Here is a 14,757-nt window from a genome sequence, read left to right on the forward strand (position 1 = left end):
TAAATTTCTATTAATAGAATATCCTCATCTTAAGACACAGAAAGCCACAAGAGAATGATGTTCCCATGCTAATAGCAAGAAAAGCCCAGATAACCTATAAGATCATGACTTTTCTGGAGCTCATCAGAGACTTGAGGTAACAAGGCAACCAAGAAACTGAATTCTAAAGTGTGACACGCTTCAGAAGGAGAGACAGGACACACAGATAGTTTTCAGTTTGGGCAGAGCACAGTAGAAATGGGTTGCTGTAATGTATGTAAGAGGGTAAGAAAAAATCAGCTAAAATTTTAACAAATTCTTGAAGGTCAAGTATGGGCTGGCATGTCCATTTAGAACAGCTACGAGCTCCAGGCACCGGGGGACTTTGCATATGCTCTTGCAAACTCTTCCCTGTTGGCCTCCAGCAGGCGTTTCCAAGAAAACCTTGGGGGCAGGGCAAGAGAAGAGACAGCCCACTCGGTGGCACAGGCAGATGTGCTAAGAGTGCCCCAAGCCCAAGGCCCAGATCTGCTGGGCTTACCTAAGACTGAAGCTGGACAAAGACCACAGAGACCCGCCTCCCACCCCCGACCAGGAGCCTGGCATCAAGTAACAACAACGTTAGTCTACTGCTGGCGGGTGGGCAGAGCAAGAGCACAGGCCTGCAAAGGCTACTGAAAGCTGAGGGTGGAGCAGGATGACAGAGGAGAACAGTCTAGAAGCCAAAGCCCCACTCTCAACACAAAGTGGCAGCAGTGCACTGCTGTAGAAAATGAAGCCTATGGTGGACTGAAGAGCAGAAACCAAACTCAGCCCGACTGCTGACTAGATTTCCATAACCTTCACATTAACGGACTGCTCATTTCTGGGCACAAGTACTATTGACCTCAGTCTCTTCTTTTTTAATACACACAACAGCCAGCATTCAGTTTAAAAAAGAGAGAGAGAAACAGAGAGGGGGAAAGACCCAAAAATGCAAGCAAAAATAAATAAATAAATAACCCACTGTCAAGAGAGAAAGTAATCAACAGAAACAGACTTCGAGATGACCCAGATATTGGGGCTAAAAGAAAGGGACTTTCAAATAACTATGACTAATATGCTAAAAGATTTATTGTAAGACAACACACAAGGACAGATAAGGAATTTCAGCAAAGAGAGAAGCACCAGAAATAAAACATGTTCTCAGATCGATGATCACAGATGTCAATTCGTTTGACAGGCTCATCAGCAGACCACCCATGATTTTATGATGCCACCATTACCCTGATATCAAAACCAAGTGAAGATATTATAAGAAAAACAAGGTTACAGACCAACCTATATATAGTGGATATATTTATTTACTATTTTATCGTGGATATATTTAAATTTACATATAATATATATGCAATAATACATCATGAGTTACATGTATAAGTTTGAACTATAAAATTTCTAGAAGAAAACATAGGAGAAAATCTTTGTGATCTTGAATTAGGCAACGATAACTGAGATAAGAAACAAACCATTTAAAAATTATAAATTGCACTTAATTAAAATGAAAAACCTTGCTCTTCAAAAGAAACCATTAAGAAAATGAAACAACAAGCTACAGGGTGAGAGAAAATATTTGTAAAACACATATCAGATGATAGACCTGTATCCAGAATATATAGAGAACTTTCACAACTCAATAATAATAATGGAAAAAAAAAAAAAAGGAGAGGTATGGATAGAAGATCAGCACGTGAAAAAATGTTCAGCATGTGAAAAAATGTTCAACGTTAGTAGCCGTCCGGGAAATGCAAAGTAAAACCACAATGAGACACCACTACAAAACCTACTAGAATTGCTAAATGTCAGCACCAAGCACTGACGAGGGTGAGGAGCACCTGGGACCCTCCCACATTGGTGGTGGGAGTGCAAGATGGCACAGCCACCTTGGAGAACCAGCTTCTTTTTTTTTTTTTTTTTTTTTGTGGTATGTGGGCCTCTCACTGTTGTGGCCTCTCCCGTTGCGGAGCACAGGCTCCGGACGTGCAGGCCTAGAGGCCATGGCTCACGGGCTTAGTTGCTCCGCGGCATGTGGGATCTTCCCGGACCAGGGCACGAACCCGTGTCTCCTGCATCGGCAGGCGGATTCTCAACCACTGCGCCACCAGGGAAGCCCGGAGAACCAGCTTCTTATAAAATTAAACACACCACGGATTTTACTTGCCACGTTTTCCAGCAATCCCACTCCTAGGTATTTACATAAGAAAATTGTAAACATATGTCTACAGAAAGACCAGTATGTGAATGCTTATAGCCGCTTTATTTATAATTGCCGAAATACTTTGAAAGTCCACCGCTGAGTGAATGGATAAACAAAGAATAACAGAGCAATAAAAAGGGAAGAACCACTTACAAATGCAACAACATGAATGAGTCTCAAAAGCGTTATGTCAAGTGAAGGAAGCAAGACACAAACTGCTACATACAGTTTGATTCCATTTATATGACATTCTGTAAAAATCAAAATTACAGGGACAGAAATCAGATCAGGTTGCCACAAGCTGGACAAGAGGAAGGGGGGTTAATATAAAGGTATAAAAGGAAATGCTATGTCTTGATTGCAGTGATGGTTTCATGACTAATTAAGTTTGTCAAAACTCATCAAAACGTAAACCTAAAACAAGTGACTTTTACTTTATGTAATTTATCCATCAACAGACCTGACTTTAAACAAAAGGGCAAAAACGGACATATATACACTACCAAATGTAAAACAGATAGCCAGTGGGAAGCAGCTGCATAGCACAGGGAGATCAGCTCAGCTCTGTGACCACCTAGAGGCGTGGGATAGGGAGGGTGGGAGGGAGACGCAAGAGGGAGGGGATATGGGGATATATGTATATGTATAGCTGAACAAACCACTGTAAAGCAATTATACTCCAATAAAGATGTTAAAAAACCAAATAAACAAATAAATAAAATTTTTAATTGATCAATCTCATACAGGAGTTCTATACGTAGTTATGTTGAAAACAGGTTTCTGCTCCCCAAGGAAATCCCTATCAAAAAGGAAAGCAAACGAACCTAGTCACAGTAAAAATACTCTTTCCTAGGAATATTTGGTTTTTAAAGCAGCAGCAGCTAGAGGCCAATATTTACACAAAGGAACTGATCCTATAGAATGAATTTCTGAGACCAGAGTAGCGAAGCAAGAGATAATTTTTGTAGCAAAGGGGCTTTCTTAGCTTCCACAGCTTGATGACTTCCTACTTTTTTGACCACAATATAGAGTACATATTTCACATTTTGGCTCAATGCACACGTGCTGATATTTTTTTCCCTACTCTACTCAGTTCTGTTCCATTCAATTCCATTCCATTTTATTGTCATTTTAAAAAGTCCAACTGGAAAGTAAAGGATCTAGCATGGTCCCTGGCAGACTGCAACCAGCAATTTGAGAAACGCCATTGGACCTCATAGTACACAGGTGTTCCCAGCCCGTCTGTCGCCTCACCTGCCCCTTTGTACTGTGTTCAGCACTATTTTCATTTGAAATGAGGGGTATATATATGTTAGTGTCCAGGAGGTTATCCCATTTCTAATTATAAAAAATTGTTGAAATATTTCTAAGGTGCTGTCTTGGGGAAAACACCACCACAAACGACAGATTATAATAAGAGATGACACAGACTGTGTCAGGTAAACAGTTTAATGCTAATCCATCCATCTGCCCGGTTTACACCCATCCCATAAATATTTATTTATATGCCTGTGTCAAGAGCTAGACACTTGACAAAGACCTGGGTACACAACAGCAGAAAAACAGAAATGGTTTTTGTCTTCAAGGCAAGACGGGTGGGGGAGAATGACATTAGACACATAAAGGGCAGTATCTAAATGTTCATAGCATACACCAGAAGATGCTGGAAATAGGATTATTATACTGTACTAAATATATTCCCAATCGGATATGCTTTAGGATTTGAAAGAAGAAATTCTCAAAGGTGAGTACACAGCCAGGAAAGAACAGGCACTGTCGAGCTCTGGGCAACACGTGAAACACAATGTATTTAGGCTATAAGGCACCTCACAAATAGTGACTTATGGAAAGTCCTCTAGACTATTTTGGTACCTCGTACGTGCTTCTGTTACTGCACACAGCATTCTGTACAGTACTGTTTTAGTCACAGGTCAGTGTCTCTAGAATATAAGCTCCACATGGGCAGTTATCTTTTTTTTTGCTCTTCTGCTTGAAGAGTGCTTGGCATTTAAGGTGCAGTCAACCAGTGTGCATTGCACTGAAAGGAAACCAACTTAAGGAAACAAGAGACAGTAATGGCGGTATTTAGGTATACACACCCACAAGATTTATAAGGCTAAGTTCTAGGGGGGGAAATCACTACTGTTAAACAGCCAGTTACCCGCCCCACCCCGCAAATCATCCACATAAAGTCTATAAAATGAAAGGTGTTCAAAGAAGTATAAACTATCTCGAATTTTCACCGGCAACTTAAAAATATCTACAACTAAAAAGGTCCAGTTTTACAATAAATACAAACTATTACTGACAATGACCTTCATCAAATAAAAACAACACCCGGTTAATACCTGAGAGAGCTGTTTTTGGGGTTTTTTAGGTCTTGATGAAGTTTCATCACCCATTCCTGATACTCTTGCTTTTGAATGGCAGTCGACTGTTTTAATTCATTGGACCACTTATTTTCCAAGTCCTAAAAAGAGACAGTACACTGAATAACTACTTTTTTTACAAAAATAAATAAGTGGAAAATGCAATCCAAAAGTCATTATACTTCGCTCACCTGCTGGGATTCGAAATGCTGAGCAGCCAGTGAATTTACATCTTGATCTGTCAGTGATTTTCCCAGTTCCTGCATCACTTTTTCCATTTCAATGCCTTGCCTGAACCATAAATTAAGCAGATCAGATATATTCATCACATTTTTAATACAACCACTCCGGATTTATCGAACAACCTCTACAAAGCCAAATGAAAATTTTTGTTTTCTAGGACTATGTCCAGTTAGGGCAACTATACTACCTGGAAGGCACTTTGAAGCCTTGCCAATGGAGATGTGGAAATAATAATGATAATGTCATATAACATCAACAACATCATTTGTGCAGCTAAATTGGAATCTAAATTTAGTGCATAAATGAAAGCATTCAAAATCTAGGTGATCTTTCAACTTCCATGGCTAATATTTAAGAGACTGCAGATTTTCACAAAGAAGATACTCTGCAATTCCAGTTTAAATACATTTTCTTTTTATTTGAACGTGAGTTAAAGTGACTTCAACCTTCAAAAGGTACTTTATACTATAACCGGAAGCTGCCATCTAGGTTCTAAGAATCAAGCTGGTATTAAGTCACAAGGTTCCCTTTTTAGAGGAATATGAAATACATTCTGAAGATGCACTTTAGTCTTCTTCATTTATCCAAATAAATGTGCAGAAATTAAAAATGGTTTTCTCTACGGGAAAAACTAATCAGTGGTGTTAGAAGTTCAGATAATGGTTATTTATGGGGGAAATGGGTGGTGACTGCCGGCTGGGCAGGCGGGAGCCTTCTGCAGGGCTGGAAATCATTTCTTGATCTGGGAGACAAGCACATGGGTGTACTTACTTTGTGAAAATTTACAGAGCTGTATACCTATCGTTTATTGCCTTTGCTGTATGTGTATTATATTTTAGTAAGTTCACTAAAATTATCTTCTAATAAAAATGTATTTTAAAAGTCTGTTCTGAAACATATTTCAAACAAACTTGTAAACAACGGAACACAGACATGAACTAAAAGGATTTTACTATCATTCTAGTCAATTTAAGTAAATTGCTCTTAAAAGAGAACTTATAATTATTTATAACAACTGATTAAGATACTTATATGTATATGATAAATGAAACTCATTCACATGTTATACTTCTATACCTTTCTATGTATACCTTCTAGTATTAAATATTCAATATCACTTAATTCCCACTGAACTATAATTGGGCAGGTGACCCCATTAATTTTTTAATAACTACTAGAGGTCAGGTGAAGGATGTGCTTGCAAGTAAGATTGTTATTTTAGACAGAAATAACTACTAAGCGTTAATAAATATAAACTTGGATACAAATATATTAATATTTTACGTTACACATATTCCCTCTAGTGGATAAAGAGTATCATTGCCACTTTTAAGTTTCAAAGAAATATCATGAATCTGATTTGCTAAAAGAAGCAAACTTCCAGCGAGGAAAAAGAAGACCAATAAATAATAATTCAACAAATAAAATTTCACGAACATTTATTTCACCCTAAATGTTTTGGAAGTGCAAGTAGTTAATGATACAGTTAATGATATGATATATACTTTTCTATGATTAAGATCAAAGAAAGTTTTATTATTTTTCAGATGAAATACTATCTATTGGCTCAGTATGTCTGGTGGGGTGATTCTGACAACCTGTATATTATCTCGAACAAACTTAGGAAGGAAGATCCTTATAACTGTATTGATGCCATACTGAGAAAAGTTCTTTTAAAGATGTAAAATGGAATGAAAATGAAAGGAGAAATGAGAAGAGGTATCACTTCTGCTCGTGAATTAGATAAATGAATTAAGCACCAAAATTGTGGGTGAACTTCCATCAGTGAATTCCGAGTCACCATTAGTTATACTGTTCACCTTTGCAAAAAATATTACCTACCTTAGAGGGAAGGGAACATAGCTTATTTTTATTTTTTTAGCTAACAGTTTGGACATGTGAAAAATAAACTATAAAACTGTTCTTAAAATAAATGTATTCAAATACTGTTTATACGTTTAGGTGGGAAAAAGCAAAGCCCCATCAAGAAGTCTGGCCAAAGGACATTTCAAAAAATAACGTAAACCAAAACAAACCCCTGCTGAAAAACCATTCCACGATAGAAAACGTATATGAAGTACCAGTAAATGCAGATAACTAGTAAGTTAATTCAGATTCCCCAAAACTGAAGAGTACTGTGGAATGAGAATCTTCTTCCAATTTAGAAAAAAAAACAATTGTAGAATATTGATGGCCAGAGAGGAAATGTTCTGGGAGGTGGGGTGAGCAGGCAGCAAAGTCGACCAGAGTTTAGAGCAGCTCCCTGAGTGACAGCAGGAGTGGTGGCTACTGACATGGGCTCCAGAGAGTCAGGCTGGGCATTTCTAATACCCCTAGGTGGGCAGAATGAGTGCAGCCCCAGAAACCCTGAGATCCAAGGGCAGGTTCAGAATGAGATGAAGATCATACTACTTGAAGCCCTGGTAGGAAAAACCAAACAAATGTAGTTCAACAGAAGGTAATTCGTTATTGTTAGGTAATTATACTCTTACATATTTTTTAAAATCTAATCTGTACTTCACTCTTAAAGTATGTTCACAATATTATTGGCTACATAATAAAGAACTAGAAGAACATCAAATTTTTGCCTCAGTAAAACGGGGATAACAGGAGGATTGCGCTAAGAGACAGGGCATCCGTGATGGGCTGCATGTTTGTGTCCCCCCAGAAGTCATATGTTGAAACCCTAACCCTCAATGTGATGGTATGCGGAGGTGGGGCCTTTGGGAGGTAAGTAGGTTTAGGTGAGCTCAAGAGGTTGGAGCCATACTGATGGAATTAGTGCCTAGAAGAAGAGGTGCTATAGCTGTCTGTCTACGAGCAACACGGCAGGAGCACGCCCTGAGGAAACGCCATGTGAGCAACATTAAGAAGGCACTGTCTGCAAGCCAGGCAGCGGGTCCTCACCAGACACGGAGTCTGCTGGCACCTTGATCTTGGACTACCCAGCCTCCAGACAGTGAGAAATCAATTTCTGTTGTTTAAGCCACCCAGTCTGTGGTATTTTTTTTTCAACAGCAGCCTGGACTAAGACAGCATCCAAAGCACTTTGCACAGTGCCTGGAACGAAGCAGACCTTCAAAAGAGGTAAGCTATTCCTCTTATTAGAACTAAGAATAGATAAGACCACCGCACTTGTTTAGGTAACTCACTGGAGAAGTTCTATAAACCTATGAGGACCTCATCTTCCCAGATGAAATGACAGATTTAAATGCATAAGAAAATTAATTTCTAAAGTTAAGGATTCTTTTCTATTCTATTCTTCAATTTTATAACAAAACGAGAACAAGCTGTTCTGCAGCCCATCAATACGTGATGACGTAACATTTAATTATGATAACGCAAGAACTTTGAAATACCTCTCTCGTAATTTTTTCAGCTCCACATCTCTTTCGCCAATCAGTTCTGAGATACTAACGAAGTAATTGTGTTCCAAATTTAGGAGAGTTTCAGAGGCAGGAGAATGGATTAGGTCATGGTACACATCTGCAAAATCTTCATCCCAGCTGGGTTCCTCGGGCCTTGCATGCTCTAATGTGGTCTACGAGATGAGACACGAACAGTCTTAAATCCTGATGTAGTATTTTTATTTAACACACTACTAGAGAAGTGCATATATTATGATTCAATTTCTGTACATCAAAGGACAGAAAGACCCTCCATCTATATATGTGTATATAGATTACATAGGATTATCTGAATATACAAAAAAAATACAGAAAGATGTCAACTAAGTTGTTAATGTGGGTTACCTGGAGGCAGGGGTAAGGGGAAGGCGTTAATGTGGAGGAAGAAATAGGAAGTGCCCACAATTAAAAAAAAAAAAAAAAAAAAAAAAAAAGGTAAGTAAGCTAAGATTCCATTTCCGTGAAACCCAAACACACTCAAACACTCAAAGGGGCTGTTTTGGCATAGTGGGACTTCTGAAGACCTTTACTTTGTATTCTGAGGTGCTGCATAACAGAATAACTTGCATATATTAATTATATAATCAGAAGAGGCTTTCCATTATTAAAAATATATTGCTATGAAAGGTTTTGTAGGCTATATATTTAGAGAATGAGCTTACCTATGCAATAACACTGACCTTGAAAACCCAATTCATGCATAGGATTTTATATCAAGATGTACATTTGCAATTTTCTTACTCTGAACTTTTCAAGTATTGTTTTCTTTATAAAATGTAAGCATGTTTTAAAGTATATGAAAACAGTAGCTATCAAAATGATAAAGGGACTGAGTAAACACCAATAAATAAGAGAAACAGAAACATGCAGAGAGGCAGAATGGAGATCCCCCAAGCACACACACAAATCCATCCGGGGGATAGATGCCTGTCCCCAGACGTGTGCCATGCCAGCACATCTGACACACACAGTGCTCTCCAGGGGAGGAAACTGGCATGCTGGGAAGTCCCCTGTCAAAGGTCATACAATTTAAAGGCAAAAGTGGAAATATTTTTTCTATTATTGATCTTTGCAGACAGACATCTATAAAAAAGAATAATCTAAATTCTTCCCTTTTCAAAGTGAAAATGTCGAAAACTGGAATCTATGACAGGACTAAGAGTAATAATTTACCTTAAATAAAACAAATGGATAAATGACAGAAACAGGTATTTTGAACTGGGTCAATCGGGTAAACTTTTCCCCTTGTTTCCTTTCACTTATACTTTGATTGACTGCCAGATCAGGAGAGAAGTTTCAGAAGACCAGCTGAATCTAGAAGATGGATTTCATCTACCCCATGCCTCTGAAAAACCGAACCCACATTCTCACAACTGCTCTACATCTCTAGACCCCGGCACTGCTCTCAAAATTATAACCAGCCCATGTGACTTAAGCCTTGTTCCAAATTCACATCAGGCTTGGGCTGAAGTTTTGCAGGAAGAAGCCAGGGCCAAATCACAGGGATCTGCTTGGTCCTAGGTAACAACAGACATTTGGAAACCACCATGAACCAGATCTGCTCACTACATAATTTTCAGCATCAATTTAAAACCCAGCCTAGAGTGAGCCTTGTGAATAGGCAGAAGCTACCTACACGAGAAGCTCTGAACGGAGTTCTTATTTGGCCTAACTCACGGCATATTCCCTCAGGAGAGGTGACCCTGAAAAGGGGACTGTGACAGCCGAGAGGAATGGGCACTGAGTAAGGGCCTGTGGAGAAAACTACTCCACGTCCAGGCCCATCTGGACTTCTCTGTCTCCTCCATCACTATACTTTAAAAACAAACAAACTCACAGAAAAAGAGATCAGATTTGCAGTTAACTGAGGCTGGGGATGGGGGAAGGGGAAATTGGATGACTGCAGTCAAAAGATGCAAACTTCCAGTTATAATAAGTACTAGGCATGTAATGTACAATGTAATAAATATAATTAACGCTGCCTTATGGTATATATGAAAGTTGTTGAGAGTAAATCCTAAGCATTCTCAGCACAAAAAAAGTATTTCATTTTCTATTTCTTTAATTTTGTATCTCTATGAGAGGATGGATGTTCACTAAACTTGTTGTGATAATCACTTCGTGATGTGTGTAGATCAAAGCACTATGCTGTATGCCTTAAGCTTACACAATGTCGCACGTCAACTACATCTCAATAAAGCTGTAAGGAAAGAAATCCTCATCAAAGTTCAGAATATCCTCAAAATTCACAATGTGGTCTATCTTTTTACCTCTGCATAAGCTTTGGCCCATGTACTTGCCAGCTGATGTAAATCTACTTCACCTGACTTCACAGCTTCCAGGGCTGCTTCAGCATCTCTGTCATAATCTTTGAGGGATTCTTCTTCGATAAACTGGCTCAGAGCTTCTTTTAAATCTGTAACAGGGCCAACAAATACCATTGTCAGTACACATTAATAGGGAACATTTTACCTGGCTAAGCATTCCAATGTCAAACTTTATTTTATCAAGCTTAACAGAATGTCTAACTCAAATAGTGTCTTAACAGAATGAGACAATGAAAATAGCCTTAACCCTTAACAGAATGTCTAACTAAAATAAATTCAGCTTAGGGGATCATTTAACTAATCTCACAATTATTCTTCTTTACAATCACAGGTTACTGAATGGTCAAAATTCTTAACTCTGATATACAACCCTGATACTAATTTAAAATGTTGGGACTTCCCTGGCCGTCCAGTGGTTAAGACTTCGCCTTCCAATGCAGGGGGTGTGGGTTCAATCCCTGGTCGGGGAGCTAAGATCCCACATGCCTCACGGCCAAAAAATCAAAACATAAAACAGATGCAATATTGTAACAAATTCAATAAGACTTAAAAAATGGTCCACATCAAACAAAAATCTTAAAAAAAAATTAAAAATGTTAATTTCTTAAGCCTGATTCTTTACCTGAAACTGAGTAGGGAAAAGCACATAAAGACCTCCTACAGATTTAGAGTGGCTAAAGGTTTCCGTATTTAAAGGAGTTTCCTATGTAACTTTCAAGGGTATATATTGTTACAGTCTTTGAATCTGAGAGAGAAATTGAGTGATTAGCATATTAAAACTGATTTATTTAAGATGATCTACAATTCCAACTTTAGAGACACTATGCAGAGACTGCTTTGAGGATATAAGAAGACCATGGCTTTCATCTTGGGCACTGGCTCCCTCACTCTCTTAGGTTGCTGGCCCTGGCGGAGGGCAGCCGCAGGTACTGAGGTGACCCTATGAAGAGGCCCACATGACAAGGCTTGACAACAACCTCACAAGGGACCTTGGAAACAATCCTCTGTCCGTAGAGCCTTCAGATGAGACTGTAGCCCTGACTGATGGTTTGGCTGCAACCCCATGAGAAACCGAGTCAGAGGCACCCGGCTAGGTTGCACCTGCATCCCTGAACGACAATAACAGTAAGGACAAGATAATACATATTTGTTGTTTTATGCTCTTAAAAAAAAAAAAAAAGACTGATGGAAGAGCACTGGCATAGAAACCAGGATACCTGGGTTCTGGTCTTGGCTCTGTCATTATATAACTTTGGACCAGAGGTTCTCAGTCGTTAAGATGCACCAGAGTTCCCTGAAGAGCTTACTGGAATAGACTGCTGCATGCACTCCCGGAGTTCCTGATTCAAAGGGAACTGGTGGGAGCCTGCCCAATAATCCACATTTCTGACAAGTTCCCAAATGATGCTGTAGCTACTGATCAGGGAACGATTTCTGAGAATCATTGCGTTGGGCAAATAATTTAACCTTTCTAGGTACCAGTTTCCTCATTTGTACAATGAGATTGTACTGGAAGGTTTCTACATTCCCTTGTAACTTCGACCTTCTATGATCCAACATATTCTCAATTAAAACATTTTCCCTCATCTGTAGACAGAACACAGCCCTTTTAACATGGTTTAATACAGACTTTATTAATGACTTTACGGAATTAATTTAGGTGAGCAAAGATTACGGAAAGATAATAAAGAGAAGGTACCCCTTCTCTCCCGTGACATCTCAGGAATTGAGAACCCGATCATTAAAAGGGCAATGCATTTAGCACATAGCTAGTGATAGCTGACATGCCTTATGAATCCATCCAACTACATTAAGAGGTTAAGAGTTCTAATCCAGACTCTGTAACTTTTCATATTTAATTTTAATTTAATTTTTATACTAAATGCCTAATAAACAATTACAAGGGATACAGAAAAAAACACTCCATAAAACAAAGGTCTGGGGAACCTTTTTATTCTTGAAAGCTTCATATTTTGTGGTTGTTTCCAATGCTTCTTAGGTTTATGTTTTCTAATATAAAACTTCTAATGACAGAGACTATAGGAAAATAATGAAGCGATATTCTAAAAGAAATCAATCCTCACCTTTTTCTATAAAGCACGGTAAATTGTGCAGCAGCATCAGACGGCCATGTAAATGACTGGCATTCTCTTGAACAGGAAATTTGAGAGGCACCCTCAGTTCTAAGCACTGACTTCCCACCTTGAATTCATACACAAATTCCCTCTCTCTGTTGCAGAATCTTTCTCTGTTTTTCTTCATCTTCTTTGGCAGGATTTCTATAGAACTAACAACAACAACAAAACTCAGCGGGTTATAAGTCCATTTAAAAAAACCATGATGTTTCATTATTGCTGTTCCACTTCTAAGATGTTCCCCCACTCAGAGGTTTTATTTGTGTGACTCCGAGCTGATTATTCTATTTCCCTACGTTTATCCCTGCATTTTCATCTTCATGATGAAAACAAAGTGCTTCTTTTTTTTTAAGGAAAAGGTTCTTCTAAACTTCATTTAAGAAAAAAATTATGCCCACAAAATACTTAGCATTCCTAGGCAGAGTTCTCAGGAATAGGTAAGGATCATGGAGAGAAGAACAGAGAGGATTCTTAGGAACAGACGCATGGTGGGTGGATACAGTTCATGAAACAGCTGGTGAATACAAAGTCAAAGAAACAGATCAGGGACCAACAATTTATCTTGAGAGCTTAGAGGTGGTGGGTATGAGGTCTGATTGAGGGTGGACAGAAGGGAGATGGTGCTGCAAAGATTTCCATGAAGGAAAAAGATACACAGAAAGTGGAAAGTACAGGACAGCCCACAAGGCAAAGTGGACACTATTCATAAAGAAGAAAATCTAGTCAAAAAGAATACATCAACTGAAGATTTACCTATTAGCCTCCTAACTGGACTCCTGTCCCCAAGCATTTCCTCGTCAAATCAATTCTCACACTATTCTCTACACTGAAGTCACAGCAATCATTTTAAAGTGCGTATCTGACCATGTTGCTTATCTGCTTAAAATCCTTCTATGACATTCCTTGTACGACTCAGGATACAATACAAACTCGTTAACGGAGTTTACCACGCCCCCGCTTATACCTCCAAACTCTTATTTCAGCACCTGCACTCCATCCTCTCCAACACACAAATCCACAAACTTTATTTTCCAGCCATACCAAACTTCTTTCAATACCAAACCTCTCTTTCCAGTCCCAACCTTTCTGAATGTTTTTCCTTTGCCTAGCACACGCTTACTGTTCTTTCCTTGGCCACATCTCAGCTGAGACAGGCCCCAGGAAACCTTTTAACTTGTAGGACTGTCATTAGGCTTAATCAAATAATAAATACGAAGCATCCGACAGACATAAGATGACCAGTAAATGGAAGCTGGTAAAAATAATACACAATAACAGGAAGCTCTATAAAACATTATCAGTTTAAAAAAAAGCAAAGGCTGCTAAATGAGCACACATGGTGCCGGCAAAGGCAGTAAAAAAAAAAAAAAACATTTTGCAGGGAACTGAAAATTACGGAAGTAGGGGCTCATGGTCTCATCTTGTTTCCAGTCATAATTTTCGGCAAACGAAAACCATTAGCTCTGGTTTCAGTTGGTTCAACCTTTAGCCTTATTGTGTTTCAACAAATTGATACTTTAGCTCTCCCTCCCCGATCTGTTATTAACAGCAGGGCTGAAATCAAGCAAGGGTTCCGTACAATTATGGGATGCGAGGAGGAGAGCTGAACCGAACTCATGCAGCCAGTCGAGTGGAGGTTCTGAGGCTTAAATAAGTCAGGGAAGGGAGGGCAGACAAAGGGCCGAGAAGCCACGGCCGAGTGAGGGGAACAGGCCCCCTGTTAGAGGGTTTCGGTCTGAGGGGACTTCCTCGCTCCGGTCGCAGGCTCACCTCCCCTCGTTCCGAGTCTCCTGCTGTCCGCACACCCGGCGGTGTCTACCACTGGCGATGCAAGGACCGTCAGCTGACTGCCGCCTTGTTTTTACAGCCGGAAGATCAGCTTCGGCAGATTCGTCCGCATCTTTTCCTCTTTCCTGGCACCCCGTGAAAAATCGGTCTAAGTGTCCCCTTGTTCCATAATACCTGAATTGGTGTGTTTCTACTGTTATTGTCCATTTCAGAGACGGCGCAGAGGTCATCGTCGTGACGAAAGTGCAGCGGCGAAGCACCAGCTAGGCTCTG

General features: G+C 39.3%; 1 protein-coding gene across 5 annotated transcripts in view; it reads right to left on the bottom strand.

The window, feature by feature from the left end:
* Positions 1-14,697, bottom strand: part of FERRY3 (FERRY endosomal RAB5 effector complex subunit 3) — a 72,939-nt gene extending 58,242 nt beyond the window's left edge. For 3 of the 5 annotated variants that reach the window (XR_010835738.1, XR_010835737.1, XM_067008573.1), the window contains exons 1-6: positions 14,467-14,566; positions 12,646-12,848; positions 10,505-10,650; positions 8,187-8,368; positions 4,776-4,875; positions 4,564-4,685 (exon numbers count right to left, since the gene is read on the bottom strand). Coding sequence is in view for 3 of the 5 variants with exons in the window: in XM_067008573.1 (XP_066864674.1) it covers positions 4,564-4,685; positions 4,776-4,875; positions 8,187-8,368; positions 10,505-10,650; positions 12,646-12,823 (728 nt within the window). In the remaining 2 variants the exon portion in view is untranslated. Of the gene's footprint in view, positions 1-4,563; positions 4,686-4,775; positions 4,876-8,186; positions 8,369-10,504; positions 10,651-12,645; positions 12,849-14,466 lie in introns of all 5 variants that reach the window. The other 2 variants (XM_059082703.2, XM_059082705.2) reach the window with 2 other exon arrangements.
* Between the last annotated feature and the right edge of the window lie 60 nt (positions 14,698-14,757).

The sequence above is a fragment of the Kogia breviceps genome, chromosome 12, assembly GCF_026419965.1.
Source record: "Kogia breviceps isolate mKogBre1 chromosome 12, mKogBre1 haplotype 1, whole genome shotgun sequence".
Taxonomy (NCBI): domain Eukaryota; kingdom Metazoa; phylum Chordata; class Mammalia; order Artiodactyla; family Physeteridae; genus Kogia; species Kogia breviceps.